Source organism: Enhydra lutris, unplaced genomic scaffold (genome assembly GCF_002288905.1).
Source record: "Enhydra lutris kenyoni isolate GAN:26980312 unplaced genomic scaffold, ASM228890v2 scaffoldscaffold40, whole genome shotgun sequence".
NCBI classification, from domain to species: Eukaryota; Metazoa; Chordata; class Mammalia; order Carnivora; family Mustelidae; genus Enhydra; species Enhydra lutris.
The window spans coordinates 12,170,845-12,189,063 of record NW_019154124.1 but is presented as its reverse complement, the minus strand read 5'-3'; the positions used below and the strand labels follow the sequence as shown (position 1 = coordinate 12,189,063).

At 38.7% G+C, this 18,219-nt stretch overlaps 1 protein-coding gene across 1 annotated transcript in view; it reads left to right on the top strand.

Moving 5' to 3' along the window:
- Positions 1 to 552: 552 nt before the first annotated feature.
- The window catches only part of LOC111155313 (piccolo presynaptic cytomatrix protein), a 418,957-nt gene continuing 401,290 nt past the window's right edge, over positions 553 to 18,219 (top strand). The window contains 3 exon segments of the mRNA XM_022515457.1: positions 553 to 809; positions 7,277 to 8,292; positions 8,295 to 8,845. Of these exon segments, the coding sequence (XP_022371165.1) occupies positions 553 to 809; positions 7,277 to 8,292; positions 8,295 to 8,845 (1,824 nt within the window).

Below are 18,219 nucleotides of genomic sequence, written 5' to 3'. Positions count from 1 at the left end.
TCAGCCCCTCCCCGCCCCTTGCATGCAGTTCGCTAAAACTCAGGTTGAGGCATCCTCAAATATGCCTGAAAGAAATGCCGGCTGTTTTGTCCCGCTTTTCAGCTGAGCTCTCCCCGGGTTCCTTTAAATCGGTGCTGAGAGTGAGGAAGGATACAGAGCGACGCAGCGCGGGATGGGCGCGGGCGCGGCCATCACCTGTTCCAAGAAGGGCATGCGCACTGCGAGGGCGCGGGCGAGGAGGCGGGGCGCGGTGGGAGGGGCGGACGGCGCCCGGCTGGCACTGCTCAGACCTGCTTCTCCCCGGTTCGGGGCGCTGAGGAGGCTTCGGGGAGTTGTCCAACATGGAGGAGGCACCGGCTGCGGGCGTCACCTGTGAGCGGGACTAACACCCGACTGGCGTTCCGGGTAGCGGTGCGGGGTCCCGAGCCCTGGGACTCCGCCGCCTCCACGCCCCACGGCGGACCCCGGCTCCGGTTGCTCCTCGGGCCGCGGGGTTCCCGACGGGGACGCAGCGCAAGGAGGGAGCGCGGCGGCCCCAAGTCCCCCTGAGCCATGGGCAACGAGGCGAGCTTGGAAGGGGAAGGGCTCCCGGAAGGGCTGGCGGCGGCGGCGGCGGCGGCAGCAGCCGGAGGAGGGGCTGGCGGGGCAGGGAGCTCCTTGCACACCGTGATCCCGGCCGGCATGGAGGCGGATCTGAGCCAACTGAGCGAAGAGGAGAGGAGACAGATCGCCGCTGTCATGTCAAGGGCGCAGGAGCTGCCCAAGGGAAGCGTTCCCCCGGCCGCTGCGGAGCCGCCTTCCATGCACAGGCACGCACAGCATGATGTATATGTCAGGGCATATATGTACAGCTTCCCGTGCACATATGTGCCAATCCGTATGTGCCAGCACGGCAGTACATATATGTTACTTCCGTTCATTTGATTCTCCCTAATGAGGTGATGATAAAGAGATCATAAGCCTTATGATGGGCAGAATAAAAATGATGCATTGTAGAGTTTCTGGTGGGATAGTCAAAGGTTGCATTCTTGGAACTGTGATTTTAGGTTGTGATTTTTTTGGCCTTTTGGAACCTTTTCCCTCTAGGATGGCGTGGAGAGACGCCCTCCAGTGTTTTACTAATCTGGAAGTCTTCCATTAATAGAAAACGGACGTGTTGGGAAATGGATAGAACTGGGTGTTTACCTGTCTCTATTTAAATCTCCTCAGTTATTTCGGCATCTTTTTCTCTGTGAATGATGTCTGAAATATTTCTCTCACAATACCTTTATTTCCCCTGGAGGTGATTTGTCCTTCCTTCCCACCCCACCCGCAGGGGAGAACAGGAGCTGTTTAGGTAGAAGGTATAGAATGAATACACCTTTTATAGTCAATGAGGGACCCTAAAATATGGTGTGGCATTAAACAGATGGTTTGGTCGCACCAGACCAGGTGCTGTACATGCATTTCTGAATTAGTATATGTTGTTTTTTAAACTATTGTTCTTTTATATGCAAAAGTCTTAGGTGATAGAAAAACCTGTGAATTTGTGTTATCTTAAGGTTAGTTTCCAATCCATTTTAAGACAAAGCAAATAAATGACAACTTGCTAGGCAATTAAGAGCTATTCTGTAATATTAACGTATTAATTTCCCTCTCTCACTCTCCATTTTCCTTCATCTAATAAATTAGTTGTTTTCTAATTAAAGTAGTAAGAGGGTATAATCATTGTGCCTGCCCTGCCTTTATTATTGTAAACAAACCCTTTAACTTTACACCCTCCCTTAGACTACAGTTCTCTGTCCGTTGTCCTGAAACCATTCCTGCTTTATGATAACTGAAGCGAGACCTACAATTTTCATTTGAGATATTGGAAATATGAAAGATCTGCATTTAGTAGGTGTAGATTCGTAACCTCTACTTCATAAAAGTATTTTAAGTTAGGGACTATCATATAAGTATATGGTATAATTTTATCAACTAATTATTTTGACATGGAAATGTAACAGTTGAAGTATTTTTAACATAAAATCATAAATGCTTAGAATATATCAGCTAAAAGCCCTATGTTCTTGAAACGAAGCCACCACTACTAGTAAAAACTTGCTCCTTTATGTTAAATGTGTTTTTCTGTGTTTTTCAGCTAGTAATATATGGTGCTGTTTCTTTGGTATAAAGTCTTTCTTATCCATTACCTTAAGTATTATAACTTATGATATGTACCATTTTTCTCTACTGATGAAAACCTGATGACTTGGAAAAAAATGTTGAACGTTCATATATTAGATTTTCATGGGGTAATAAGGAGGTACAGTACTTTTATTAGCCTTTTAGGAATGTATGCCAGCTCTTTCACAGTTTTTCCTAAGAGGTACATGCAACAGGTTTATCATGCTGGTTACACAGACCAAGGAAAAAGTGTGAGCTTTTATTTTAGATTCTTAACTTTTCTTCTGTTCAGAGGGTGACTGAAAAATAATGATTTCAGCCATTAAACTGGTTTTATGCTGTGCTTATATCAGATTCTGCACTGTTAATTTTGTTACAGAATTTTTATTAACAATCTGTGGGCTCAACAGTTAATGGTAAAAGCTTTATCTAATTGTATAAGCACTATATTTTTGATTTTTGAGAGCCGCTTATATTTTAGTGAAAGATTTTTATAAAATGTACATAATTTTTTGAAAGTTATCATCCCTGCATGTGATGACTAAAGAAACACTTAGTTTATCATTTAGATTTTTAGAAGCACACTAACTTAAGTATATATAAGAAAGTATATCCAAATTATTTAAAGTTTGAAGAGGTTAAGTATGTCAATGAGAGATGGTGGTTTTGTTTTGTTTGTTTTTGAATAAAGGTTGAGAACCCAGAGACCTAGGTTCTTACCTATTAATTTTAACAGACTCATGACAAATTATGTGTGCTTCTCAGCCTAAGTTCCTCAGTTTCCTTGCCTCCAAGTAAGGCATGTGACACTTGTCTTACCTATCTTGTAGAGTCATTGTGAGGATCAGTTACAAATTGACAGGGATGTTTTGGTTTGAATTTTAATTTGAAGGGACTCTATAAATATCAGAAGTAGTGATCTCATTATAAGCAGTGAATGGCGATGGCAGTGATGGCTCCAGACACATTGTATGTTGAGTTCCTCACTGTTGTGAGTTATTTTGATGTATCTGTATCTTTTTTTTTTTTTTTTACATGTGGGAAAGGCAGTGCCATGTAGTGGAACTTCCCCTCCCCCCTAACTAGGAATCCAGATACCAGATATGTGACTGACTAATTTTATAACCTCGGCTTAGTCACTTAGCCTCTTTAAGCCCTAGTGTCCTCTACAGTATAAAAATGAGTAGCTATCCCCAAAGTTGCTTATATTTCTTTTTTTTAAAGCTTTTTATTTATTTATTTGACAGAGAGAGATCACAAGTAGGCAGAGAGACAGGCAGAGACAGAGAGGGAAGCAGGCTCCCTGCTGAGCAGATAGCCCACGCGGGGCTCCATCCCAGGACCCTGAGATCATGACCGGAGCCGAAGTCAGAGGCTTAACGCACTGAGCAACCCAGGCACCCCTGCTTATATTTCTAACATCAAAAAAGTTTATGTGACTCAGCACTGTCAAGTGTCATTGCCTGTTTTGCTCCATTAAAAAAAAAAAAAGTTAGCATTCCAACTGCTTTTACATTCATATCTGTGAACACATGTTTACCTCATTGGTAGCTGAAATATTTTTTTCTGCTAATCTATAAAAGAAAAATTCTAATCTGGGGATGACAGTAGCAATGAAAAAGGAGGTTGTATAAAACATGGGTCATTACAAGCTAGAAATTACAGGTTACAAATGCTTCTGGACTTTGGATTAATTGAAGACCCAGGGAAAGCCAATTTTATCACTTGGTCTACTCATTCTGTGTATAGCCACAGATATGAGAAGGGCTTTACTTAAAAACACTTCCGACTAGTAGAATATTTTGTAGGAATTCTGGTTGAATCCCTTATTTTCTTTAGTATTTCTCTGGGCCTTTCCTACTGGTAGACAATTCCACAACTATTTTTCTTCCTAGAGTAGCAGGCCAAGTCCAGTTTCTAAAATGCATGTAGAATGTTTCCATTTGTATCTCAGAACAACTGTGAAGAATTTGAAAAGAATTCAGGAAACATTGATCTAGCATAAAACAAAAACTTGATTCATTCATTTATTCATTGTCATTCATTCATTTATTCATTCGTCAGACACTAATGCTCTAGTTAACAGGTTTGGGTCCAGTGATGCAAAGATGAGTGAAACACTTTCTCTAGGAGGTCACAGTATGGTATACAAGACACAGATTGCATTTTATTCATTTTTCTATTTAATAGAACAGCTGTTAGACCAAACAAAAACTCACCCAAAGACCACGGTTAGCTGAGACATCTTTATATTTTTGTTCTGTATTAAGGCTATATGTTCTTTTAGCAGTTATCTGTTTCTCACATCCATATCTCCATGTTTAATGTTTATCTATATAATACGAGTAGCTGAAAGTAGTTTAAATTGTAGGGCAGTCTTTATAGCTGTATCAGTATTTTTTTCTGGGGATTTTATTATATAACTTATATTTGTAGGAGGTACATATAATTTCTGTTGTAAGCTTGCTTTAAATTTTAGTATTGATACACAAGTATTTGGTATTCACAAAGTTTTTTTTTATTTGTTTTGTACAACGTTGGATTATGTGAACACAAAAACAATGATTAAGTTTAATAGTATTTTCAGGAGAGGACAATTATATTAAGAATAGATTTGTGTGTGAATGTGTGTGTGTGTGTGTGTGTGTGTGTGTGTGTGATCTTTAAATATAGGTCTCTAGGACTCTACTGAGGAGCCAATTCAATAAAATACCAAAATAATTCCTTATGAGATAGGTACTTCTGTTAATGAAGTTCCTAAGCACGTGCCCTTCATGAAAATGGTAGATTTTATTAATTGAATGTGGAACATTTCTAGAATAATGTGAAGATCTAAACAGTGAAATTTTTGAAAGTAATGTATTTTAAGTTGTTTACTGTAGCTCTTCTATCTTCCTGTGGAGGGGAACAACACATAGAGCAGCCTGTACAGAAACACTTAAAATTATTTTCCCCACATGGAAATCTATAGTGTTTTAAAAGATACCTTAGAACCATTGGAATTAATTAGGGTAATAATTTTAGTTCCTTGTTTAAGTTACCTAAAGTTTTTGTAACTTTTGTCCTGGAGGAAATTGCCAAAACTAAGAATTCCATTTATTAAACTTTTATTAGAAAATTGCTTTTTGCATACATTGGCTTTTAAAATTATTTCCTTCTGATTTTTTGGTATTTAGAGGTAATACTTCTGTATTTCTTTCTACTATGCTTTATAACTTGATTGCTCTCAAATTTCTGCACTATTTTGGGGAATTTTAAAAACTTAATTCATATTAAGTACTAAATGATTTGAAATTAAAAGTTTATAATCTGGCCCATTAGCTGGTAACTTTTCACAAACCAAATGAAAACCTGTAGGACTTTATTGTGACCATCTCATATTTTAAGTGCTACTGAATAGCTGTTTCTTTCTCTTTTTTCTTTTAATTAAAAAGAAATAAATCTTTTCTTTTTTTTTTTAAGATTTTATTTATTTTATTTGACAGAGATCACAAGTAGGCAGAGAGGCAGGCAGAGAGATAGAGAGGAAGAAGCAGGCTCGCCGCTGAGCAGAGAGCCTGATGTGGGGCTTGATCCCAGGACCCTGGGATCATGACCTGAGCTGAAGGCAGAGGCTTTAACCCACTGAGCCACCCAGGCGCCCCAGAAATAAATCTTTTCAAAAATTAAAAAGCTTCCTATATCAAATGAAATACTTGGAAGTTTATTTTTATGTAATTCTAATACAGCCTGTTCTTCTTAGTTGCATCAGTAAAGAATGGCTTATTTAAAAAAGTGATGTATTTGGGGCGCCTGGGTGGCTCAGTGGGTTAAGCCGCTGCCTTCGGCTCAGGTCATGATCTCAGAGTCCTGGGATCGAGCCCCGCATCGGGCTCTCTGCTCTCTAGGGGAGCCTGCTTCCTCCTCTCTCTCTGCCTGCCTCTCTGCCTGCTTGTGATCTCTCTGTCAAATAAATAAATAAAATCTTTAAAAAAAAAAAAAAGTGATGTATTTGATTTTTGGTTGAAAATATTAAAAAATTAGCTATTTCCACAGTCATTTCAAAGTGATCATGTTTCCAAAACTATTTAAAAAATCATCACTTATGTTTGTCTATGAATTAAATTTTGCAAATTAGTTATGTTCTTACATCTTTGTCAGTAATAAATGATATTGCTAATAATCTAACAGTGACAATAGTAAATGTTACAGAAAACATTAAGTAAGGCAATTATGTATTTTTTTCTTCTGAGAAAAGTAACAGTACCTTCAAAAGTGGGGTCATAGCCACCTCGTTGCTATCTGTGGACAAGGCTGTATCTCAAGATTCTTTAAGCATCTGTCATTATCTTGCATAGGGACCTCAGATTAAAAATGAGCTATCGGAAAAGTAATTAAATGACATAACATTTTTCTCCTACAAGAAATATGGAATTGTTTCTCAAAAATTTTAAATTAAAGTAGGACTTCTTATTTTATAAAGTTTAATAAGGATATTATTTGAGGGATATTATCTCTGTCAACAGAATACGGTAAAATTGAATAGATTTATCAAGTTTCTCAGAGTCCCAGGAAACGCATCACATAATCTCCTTTTCTAAAATGTTCTCTGATGTCATGTGTGCCATATGTTGCTAATGTAACTTCTTGTAATTCAGTAAAGCACACAAATAAAAAGAGTTGCAACAAGCTCCCACATTTTAACATGAGTATTTTTAATTCTTGGTGTTACTAGTATTTGGAAGAATAACATTCCTCAAAGATGAATGTACAAGAACATGGCTCTGCATTGGTTTATGGAGTTAATACATTTAATGAGTTTTTAAGGATGGTTAGATTCAATTAAGTGTGAATGTAAACTACTATAAGTAATGTCTAACTAGATATCTTAATTTTTCATCACTTAGAGTAGCAAGTATTGATTTTTTTCCTCCCTCTTGTTTACCTTGTTGAAAATCTCTATCCACGTAAAGAAAGTAACAAAGACTTAAAAGATCTTACGATTATTTACAGGATGCCGCAAAAATGTGTTCTAGTTACATCTGTACACGTGTAATTTTGAGGCTTTAGGAAAGTAATGCCTCATTAAGATTATTTTGAGTTGGGATATTTTCCATTATTTTGACTTCCTTTTGTTTCATTCTTCTAGGAAGCAAGAGTTGGATAGTAGTCATCCTCCAAAGCAACCAGGAAAACCGCCGGACCCTGGGCGTTCGGCTCAGCCTGGTCTCAGTAAAAGTAGAACTACAGACACTCTGAGGTCAGAGCAAAAGTCGCCTGGAAGGAGTCCTTCCACTATTAGCTTGAAAGAATCAAAGTCCAGAACTGATTTGAAGGAAGAGCCCAAGACTAGTATGATGCCTGGCTTCCTCTCAGAGGTTAACCCTTTAAGTGCTGTCTCCTCTGTTGTAAATAAATTGAATCCTTTTGATTTGATATCAGACTCTGATGCATCCCAGGAAGAAACTGCCAAGAAACAAAAAATAGCTCAGAAAGAACAAGGAAAACCGGAAGGAATCACAAAGCCTCCATCACAACAGTCACCTAAGCCAGGTCCAAAGCAGCAAGGACCTGTGAGGGTCCCACCACAGCAGGATGGCTCTCCCAAATCAGTATCTTCTCAGCAACCGGAAAAAATGAAGTCACAACCTCCAGGGACAGGCAAGCCAATTCAGGGGCTTACCCAGTCACCTCAGACAGACCAGGCACAGTGGCCACTTCAAAGAGATACAGCCAGGCCTCAGACTAAACAGTCTGATGCTGTAAGGGGAGAATCTGTTAAACCTGCACTGCAAAGCCCATCCAAACCACCTTTTCAGCAAGCAAGCCCTGGAAAAGCTCCAGCCCAGCAACCTGGACCTGAAAAAGTTGCCACGCCACACCCTGGGCCTGCAAAGCCCTCAGCTCAACAACCAGGGACAGCAAAGCCTGCTGCTCAGCAGCCTGGGCCAAAGTCTTCAGCTCAGCCTCTTGGGCCTGCGAAGCCTCAAGTGCAACAGGCTGGGGGAGAGAAGCAGCCAGGGACACCAAAGTCTCAGCAGCCAGGGCCAGCAAAGCCCACAGCCCAGCAGCCAGGGACACCAAAGTCCCCAGCTCAGCTGCCTGGGCCTGCAAAAACTCCTTCTCAGCCGGTTGGGCCAACAAAGTCTCTGGCTCAGCAGCCTGGTCGGCCAAGCCCCCTCCTCAGCAGCCTGGCCCGGCCAAGCCCCCTCCTCAGCAGCCTGGCCCGGCCAAGCCCCCTCCTCAGCCGCCTGGCCCGGCCAAGCCCCCTCCTCAGCAGCCTGGCCCGGCCAAGCCCCCTCCTCAGCAGCCTGGCCCGGCCAAGCCCCCTCCTCAGCAGCCTGGCCCGGCCAAGCCCCCTCCTCAACCACCTGGCCCGGTCAAGCCCCCTCCTCAACAGCCTGGCCCTGCAAAGCCTTCACCTCAGCAGCCTGGTCCAGTAAAACCTCCCCAACAGCCTGGCCCAGCAAAGGCTTCAGCTCAGCAGTCTCCAAAACCAGTAAGCCAAACAGGAGCTGGGAAACCTCTGCAGCCACCAGCTTCTCCATCTGCGGCACAGACTCCAGTACAAGGCCTCCCTAAAACCATCTGTCCTCTTTGCAGTACCACTGAACTTCTGTTGCATGTTCCAGAAAAGGCCAATTTTAACACATGCACTGAGTGTCAAACCACTGTCTGTAGCCTCTGTGGCTTTAATCCCAATCCTCATTTAACCGAGGTGAGTGCATTTATTCACTGTGTTCATGCTCTTAACCCGTATCACCATCTTGCACAAATAATGCTTAGTTTATCCGTGGTATCATAGGATGATATTGTTTTCCTCTCATCCTTTCCTGCCTCCCCTCCTTCCTTCCTTCCTCTTTGTCTTCCCTGCCAATTGTAAGTTTAAAAAAAGTTAAATATTTTCTCCAAGAATAAGCCCAAAATATTGCCACAACTTCTGATAAGTTTGGCATATAAAGTGAAAACGAATTAGGTCAGAGATGCTGAGCATTGACTCATTGCACTCTGTCCTGTAAGATCCCCGCTACTGATTGTGGAGCTTACAGTGATATTTATTGTTCAGTGTGCAGTGATAATTAGTTTAACTTTTAAATTCATACTCCGGCCTACCCAACTTAAGATACTCTTAACTGGGGTCATATCTGTGCTGGGAAATAAAAGCAGTTGTTGTTTTTGCATTACAAATACAATTTTAATATAAAATTGAATAAATTTTCCCAAACTGTATGTCCCCTTTCCCTGCCAGTGATTTTGTCATAGCTGTGAAGGCATGATTTGCTCATTAGTTGAGAGTCATTTAGAACAGTATAAGTCAGTTTGTAAAGTGAAGACGTCATGAGAACAGGTTCACCATTGATGGGTGTCTTCTCAGAAGACCACAATTTATATCTTCAAGTCTTTTGGTAAGACTTCCTGACCTATCAGATCGTAAAGGGGCCAGTAGTGACACAAATGGGCTCAACGTTGTTTACTGTGAGGGTAGAAAAATAATTCTCAAGAAGTCAGTTAAGGTTAACCCAGCACTTAAAGGTGCCGGATAATGAAAGATTTAATAGGTAGAGATTTGGGAACTTTCAGGGAGAAGGGGCAAAAAGCCCAGAGCAACAAAAAAGCTCAGAAATTTTCTGGAGTTAAGAAGTAACATAGTGAAGATGAGATAATAATATAAGTGAGAATAGAGAGGCTAGAAGAATACATTTTTAAAAGAAATCTGGTGGCTCCTACCTGGTGAGAAGGCACAGAAATCACTTTGTCTGGAGAACAGCTGTTAGTGGGCTATGTGTGCATTTCGTCTGCGAACAGCCCAAGAAGGAACTGACAGCAGGCAATGAAGAATTATGTGATTAAAAGATCCCTGAGAGAGGAGACTTGTGTACCCTTGTTATAAATGAAATCTATTCTATGATAATAACAGCATTGATGATTATTAGTAGCTGTTATGTTACTTGGGATACTTACTGTGATGAGAGATTAAAATGATTTCAATTAAAAGTGTGTTAACTTCTGGTTGTTTTCCGAAGTATCATTTACTCTTCTTATCCAAAAGTCCTATTAAGCACCTTAGCTTTTCAGATAAGCCATCTTTAGTATAACATTGCAATTAATAAGAACATGCTGCATTCAAATTGTAGCGGAAATTGGATTCTAAGTAGTTTGTTTATATAGTTGTAGCTTTTAAAATTTTGGCAAAGATATGTTTCTGCTCATACTATATGATGATGTCAGGAATGGAGGGTAGTAATGACTTCAAACAATAGGTGATCATTTCATAAAATGTCATTTTGGGGGGCAATTTATAAAGCAGAGGCATGTAGTCAGACTTTGAAGCCATGTATATTATTAGAATACCTACTATATGGAAGACATTTTAATACATGTTTGGAAGGATATAAAGATAACTAAAACATAATGCAGATCTTAACAAGATCAAAGTGTATATATGCAAAGGGCAATGTAATAAGTGGTCATATGATAAGAGTTATGAGAAAGATGGACAAATACTCTGGACTTCAGAATAAGAAGTGTACTTTCCAATGGGTGAGATTAAGAAAAGTTTCATAGAGAAATTGGCATGTGAGCAATTTTGAGCTAAGGATGGATACTGTTTCAACAGATGAAGGGCAAGGAAGGGGGTGATGATTTGGCCCAAGACCAGAGCCGGAAAAACATACGGTGTATTTAAGGAATCAGAGGTAAATCTAGGTTGGCTGAAGTGATGTGGGGGGTGAATAGGCAATGAGATTGGAGAAAAGTCGAAGTCAGATTTTGGCCTTCCATGTTTAGCAGGTTGCAGTGAATATCTGCTTTATGAAACTTACCCTTGATTAATGTAATCATACATCCAACCATTCATTCATTCTGCTAGTTTGTATCAAATGCCTATTGTGAAGCATCCATGATTGCTGTGACAGAATTAAGAAGTCATTGAATGTGCTCTTTCTTCCAGGAAATAAAGTAGGAGAAAGAGAAGTTGTACTTGAGAAAGAAAAACGTATATATATGTGAAGTAACTTTGTACAGGGCTTTACAGTTGGCATAGTTCTTTCCTACTTGTTTTACCAAAATTTAATTTCTAAATAATTCCATGGGCATATATTCTGTTGACTGTAACAACGAGAAAACTAGTGTTCTGGTGGTTACTATGGTTACTTTTTACTTGTTAAGATCATCCTGATAGTAAATAATCAAGCAGAAATCAAACCAGATCTTCTGATTACAAATCTATTTACTTATGGTAGGAATAGAGATAAGTTCTATGAGATTATTTTTTTTTTAATTTTTTAAAAAAATTTTATTTTCTTTTTCAGTGTTCCAAAATTCATTGTTTATGCACCACACCCAGTGCTCTATGCAATATGTGCCCTCCATAATACCCACCACCAGGCTCACCTAGACCTCCAAACCCCTCCCCTCCAAAACACTCGTCTCTTTCTCAGAGTCCACAGTCTCTCATGATTTGTCTCCCCCTCCGATTTCCCCCAACTCACTTTTCCTCTCCAACTCCCAAATGTCCTCTGTGTTATTCCTTATGCTCCACAAGTAAGTGAAACCATATGATAATTGACTCTCTCTGCTTGACTTATTTCACTCAATATAGTCTCTTCCAGTCCCGTCCATGCTGATAGAAAAGTTGGGTGTTCATCCTTTCTGATGGAGGTATAATACTCCATTGTATATATGGACCACATCTTCTTTATCCATTCGTCTGTTGAAGGGCATCTTCGTTCTTTCCATAGTTTTGGCAACTGTGGTCATTGCTGCTATAAACATTGGGGTACATTGGCCCTTCTTTTCACTACATCTGCATCTTTGGGGTAATTGCCTAGTAGTGCAATTGCAGGGTCATAGGGTAGCTCTATTTTTAATTTCTTAAGGAATCTCCACACTGTTTTTGCAAAGTGGCTGCACCAACTTGCATTCCCACCAATAGTGTAAGAGGGTTCCCCTTTCTCCACATCCTCTCCAACATTTGTTGTTTACTGTCTTGTTAATTTTGGCCATTCTAACTGGTATAAGGTGGTATCTCAGTGTGGTTTTGATTTGAATCTCCCTAATGGCTAATTATGATGAACATTTTTTCATGTCTGTTAGCCATTTATATGTCATCTTTGGAGAAGTGTCTGTTCATGTCTTCTGCCCATTTTTTGAAATGATGATCTGTTTTTTGTGTGTTGATTTTGAGGAGTTCTTTATAGATCTTGGCTATCAGCCCTTTGTCTGTAGTGTCATTTGCGAATAAGTTCTATGAGGTTAAAGGAAGAATACATCACTATCACTGGTGGGGGGTGCACAGGCATCATAACTATTTTCATGGAAATGGAAGTATTTGGGATGGAAATCTGAAGAGGGATTTAGACACTTATAAAAGGCCCTGGGAATGTGGGACCGGTGTTCCTCATTAGCTCATTAAAGGAAACCATTCCCATTATTGATGAGATAAACTTTCTGTAGCAAGGACATCATTTGAAATCTGAATGTAATAATGTATTCTCTGCTAAACATTTTGGGTTCTTAGGAGGATTCTCTGTACATTTGCATGAGAAGGTATTTTTAAATATATTAAGTGCTTTTTAAGTTGCAGTATAGCACAGCATGGATAATTTTTTAACTTATAAAGTTTATTCTCAACTTGTTTCTTTAAACAGATACACTATCCTAAGTCGTTGGGTTCTGAGGTAGCAATCAAGAGCCATTTCATTTATAGCATTAATAGTAACATTACTTTTATCTTTTTCCCATAAGTAAAAATATCATCTGGGCTCTGGTTCTGAACTCTAGGAAGGCACCTTCCCTAATCCTGTGCACCAGATGGCCAGCTCCTCACTCTTGAATTATCAGGGAGTCAGATTTGGGAAATTAGAGTTCTGCATAGAGACAGAGAGCTGCTTTTTCGAGGGACAAGATAGGTGAAATTTTGGGAATAATCACTACTTCTGAACTGCTCTATATACCCACGCAGAAGTGAACTTCTCTGCATCTTCTGAAGAAGATGTAACCCTCTGGGTCAAAATGTCCTCAAATATTCAGATTGAGTAAACAGTATTTCTATGCAGGACAGGGACAGAAGTGGGACATTCTTTAGTACTTTAACTTACATGGATTTATTATTTTCAAGTTTGATGTTTATATGCAAATAGTGTAATATTATTACTTTTTTAGTCTGTGGATTAAGTAGAATACTGCTTTTTTATATCAGTTCTGGAAAAGATTAGGAGAATTTCTCAGATATATTTTGTTACCAATGTATCAGAATTATGACCGTATTTGCTTAAAAATACCCTAGCTCTTAAATGAACACCAGTTAGGGGATGATTAGAGAGGTTTCATCATTCAGACACGAGCTTTAGGAAAGGGGATTTTTACTTCCTTAACTAAATTTGTCAGCTTTGTCTTACCCCTGCCTGCCACACACACGCACACACACACACCCTCATGCAACTCAAATATCTGTGTGAAGAGGATGGTATTTAAACCGTCCACTCTGCTGGCTGTCAAGATGTGTGCTGTTCCAAATAAACCTTAAGAATCTACTGGCTCTGAGCCTAGACTTTTGATGCCAACACGAGTTTATAGCTATCTCTTCTTGCCAGTCCATTAGCAGAATAAATCGTAACAATGCAGGTTCTCTCTTTGGGGTTGCTTTTTGACACAGAAACTGAATATTTGCTTTTCTAAATAGCAACTAAAGCATTTTTTTGTTATTGTTTTTGTTGCTGATTTACTTTATCTCTTTTGATGTGTAGCCTGGGGCTAGATTTAGGGGCAGATTTAAAGACTTACTTGCGCCCTAATGTCTAATAATTCTCCTGGCTTTTATCAAATTTTATAATATAGGAAGTGACTTGTCATTTTTCAGAATGTTGATAATGAACCAAATGCTAGTGAGAAAGTGGATTTAAGGTGTCTTGTGGGTTTTTTTGTTTTGGTTTTGGTTTTTTTTTTGGTCATTTTATTTTTGGTCCTGATGGCCCATATGTTAATCAGTCTCTTGACTGATTGACTGATACCATATATTTTATTTAACAAAAAGATGGCCATATTTCAGGAGCTAAAAAGAACCCCCCAAAACAAACACACCTGGACTTGCATATAAATTCTCTCCATTTATTACAAAAACAAAACAAAAAGAAATTCTTCAGGTCAGCAAAATGACTTAACTGCAAACCTCTTTTAGGTGGATGGGCCTGCTGTGTCTTCCATTTCCGGTGAGAGAAACCAGTGGAGAGAATCTGTTAAGAAGAACTGGTGAGAAAGAGGGTGGCGCTGTGCCCAGTGTCAGGAGACTGGAAACTGTGGAGAAAGAAAATCAGTTAAGACCTTCCTGATGGTTAGAGTAGCTGGAATAGTGTTTAAAAAAGGGAATTTTCTATTTTTAGTAGCTTGCTGATGTAGCACAAGGGTCTTGCACCTCTAATTCTAAGCAAAGACTGCAACGTAATTCCTCTTAAAAAGGAAGACTGGGCAGAGTCAGTTCACCTCCTCTCTCTAAAAGTCCCACTTCTTGAAAGATTGAATGTATAGTGGTTCCAGAAAATGGGGAAGACCACCAGTAGTCTATAAGTTGACATGTTGAATTCTTAGAAGATAGAAAATGGCAAGAAGATGGCAGAAAAGAGCCAAGGAAACCACTGTACAAGTGGCTTCCTCAGGGGAGTCTCTGTGAGCTCTAAGCTAGGAGTGAACAAAAATAGCAGTCATGGGTTGTGGGTAGTGATCAAACAACAGATTAAAAAACTGTGGTAGGAAAAATACGACAGGTGGACTCTTTCCTAATCTCCAGTGGGAAGACAGTGAGTAGGGAGAGCCTGTATTTTTCCTTCCCTTTAGCCAAAGCATTCTGCCAATGTAGGGATGAGCTGCTTAATGGCCCCTCATGAGAAGACTAGGGTCTTTGGAAGAAGATTAGAAGTAATACCCTTCTGACACAAGAGAGTGGTTTAAAGGAGAAAACAAACAAAAGATGACTCAACTGTGAGTCGACTGCACTGATCTCATACAGTCTTGTAAAGCTGGCTTACCTGGACATTGACCATCTGCCATCCCATGTTCTCCCATTCAGAGGAGAGGACTAATGGGGAAGCAGAATGTTCCACAAACACAGAAAAGCCTCTGTTGATAACCTCGTAAGTAATGGGGACATTCACCATAAATGACTGGTTTGAAGAGACTAACTTGACATTTTAGCAATAATACCACATGAAGGAACCAGGTGAACTAGTGAAAAATAAAACAGCAAAAACACCTGACTTCATAAGAAGGAGTTAATTCAGGAAATATAAAGAATTTATAAAAATTTTTCTTATTCTTGAGAAATATTTAAGAGGATATTTCATAAATAATTTCTACATTTAAGTTTCAATGGGTCCACTTGATGGTCTGGAAAAGACCCAGGATTTTTCCAGATTGTAGAGCTGAATTAAGACAATTAAAAATTATTCAGCTACTTCCTGAGCCTTTACTGTGTTTCAGGCACCATTCTAGACTCTGGGCGTATTAATAGTGAACAAAGTAGATACACATTCTCCTCTCATAGAAAGTATATTCTAATAAGAGTGACAAATACAACATATAGTGTGATAGCTGGCAATAAATGTTATGGAGAGAAATGAAGTAGCAGAAGGTCAGAGCATGGACCATATGTGGAGGGGGTTGAATGGTAGGGTTCCTTCCTATTGAAGAATTAGAGTCTGGGAATTGATGGATAACTTGGGAATCTGGAATTTTTAATGATGACTAGAGGTCTAACTTGTGTATATAGTCTTAACTAAAGCTTGGGTGTGGAGGAAGTTAAGGAAGGAGAGGGTGGGAATGTACCCAGAAATGCATAGAATTCTGAGATTTTTCTCTTTACTACTTCCTATGGTGACATAGAGGCTCGGGAATGGGCATTTTATCTCCTGCGTGGGGGCTCTTTCTGGATGCCTGCCCCATAGAGTTGTAGACATTTTGGGGAAATGGTTATCTATATATATTAAAAATCATGAAGTATGTACCTAAGAGCTCTGATAGGAGCTTTAGAAAGAAAGAATCAGGATGATGGAGGTAAGCTCTTCAGATTGTTCCAGCCCAACCACGGGCCATGCAAGATGAATAAAATGACTGATAGGTGCATCTGGAGGAAATATTAGATTTCCAAAGATGAGGAGAAACCTTGGAAGACTTCCATAGAGAAAAATGGTATTGTCTATGAAAAGATGAGAAATCAGACAGCTACCATGCTCATTATCAACACCGAAGACAATAGTTAGGGGGAGTGATTTCTTTAAATTTCCAGATATGATGATAAGATGAATTCTGTACCAGGCAAGATATCAAGAGAGACTTTGAGGGCAGCCTAAGAATGTTCCAACACATGATAGAATGCATACAAGTTATCACCTCTTTCTAGCTATACGTACATGTGTACATATCTGTACATACATCACAATCACTGGAGGAGGTTCTCCTATTAAAATGGGAAGTAAGAATGGGATGGAATAGCTGACTCTACCCAGAAATGAAGAAAACTAGAAAGACATTAATGTTTTCTAAAATGTGATTACATAACCGTGGTGGAATGTGAGATGATATTAGATGGTGCAAAAATCAAGCTGAAAAAGTTATGTCTTTATTGCATGTTAATATATATAATTAATGCATTAAATATAATTTAATATAATATAAATATATAAATATGCATTAAAGATAATTTAATATAATATAAATATAATATAATTTCTTGGCTATTGCTTAAGACAGTACTAAAGTAGTGGTAGTGTAAGGTAGTCTTGAAAAACTGTAGCTTTTATAGTAAGGTGAAAATATATAATATTTGAAATTTATAAATTGAAACTTACTTGATACTGGCAACCACTTTAAAAACTCAAAGCAAAACTTAACATTGGTTGATGGCGGAGAGTAAGGCTTGGTGGTAGAGAAGACTTTACTTTTATTGTACCTTTTGTACTTTTTTTTTTTAAACTTGTAAGTTCATGTTATAATTAACACTTGAATAATTTTAAAGTCCTCATTCATCAAATGATTGGTTGAACAGTCACATGATGTGACAGAACGGATAAAGCATTCAGATTCTTGATTTTTCACCTTTAGCCTTGGCATTCTACCTGTTCACTTAACAAGAACTTTTGCTTCTAAATAACATGGTAATGATTTGAAATGCTTTTATGCCTATGATGGCAAATTTGGTTGGTTTTTGATACATCCTTTATTACAGTCATGTATGCTTTAACTGACACTGTTTTTATGTGAATCCAGTGAAGAGAAATACATTCCCTTGATTCTAAGTATGAGGTTCTTCTATTCTAAAGATAAAGGAACTTTTTTCTCTTCTCTGAGAATCCATATGGTATCATATGGATTTAAAACAAGAATACCCTAAAAAAAAAAAAAAAAGGAAAGAAAACCCAAGAATACCCTGACCATAACAAAATTATTTTATCTTCATTTAGAACAGTTTTCCAATGCATTTAAAGGAATGGAAATACCCAATTAATCATTTTAAAAAATCTATGTTACTTAAATATGTTTACAAACACTGTATTTAGCTCTCGTTTTTTGGCAGGATCTAGTTTGCAACATTTTTTTCTCATGATTTGGATGTTCCCTGTATAAAATATCTATTCCTCATGCTCTACCCATAAGTTTAGTCATTAGAACCAGTTTTGTTTGTTTGTTTGTTGTTGTTGTTTTTAACTTTCAGCTTTTAAATGACTAGATATTTCAGGTGTCTTTCTGCATATCCAGCTTTTAGAATATCTGTTAAGGCTGTTGTTACATATTATTGCAATTGGTATGATGATCTATATAGCTTGGTAAGAACAGATGTTCTGCTGTGAAAGCAGATCCCTGCACCTAAACAAAATCATTTGCTGGATCAGTAAACTTAATACAGTGATGGGTTAACGTGCTCATTGTTCACATCCCTTGAGAAAACATCTCTAACACGTCTAGTCCATATCTTAATTAGCTCAGATAAAAGTAAGCTCTTAGAAATAGTTCAAAGATAATACATTGAAGGAAAAATGTAATTAATCTATTAGTTTCTAATTATTTTCCTTAAAAATGTCAATATCAAGTGCATCAATAAGG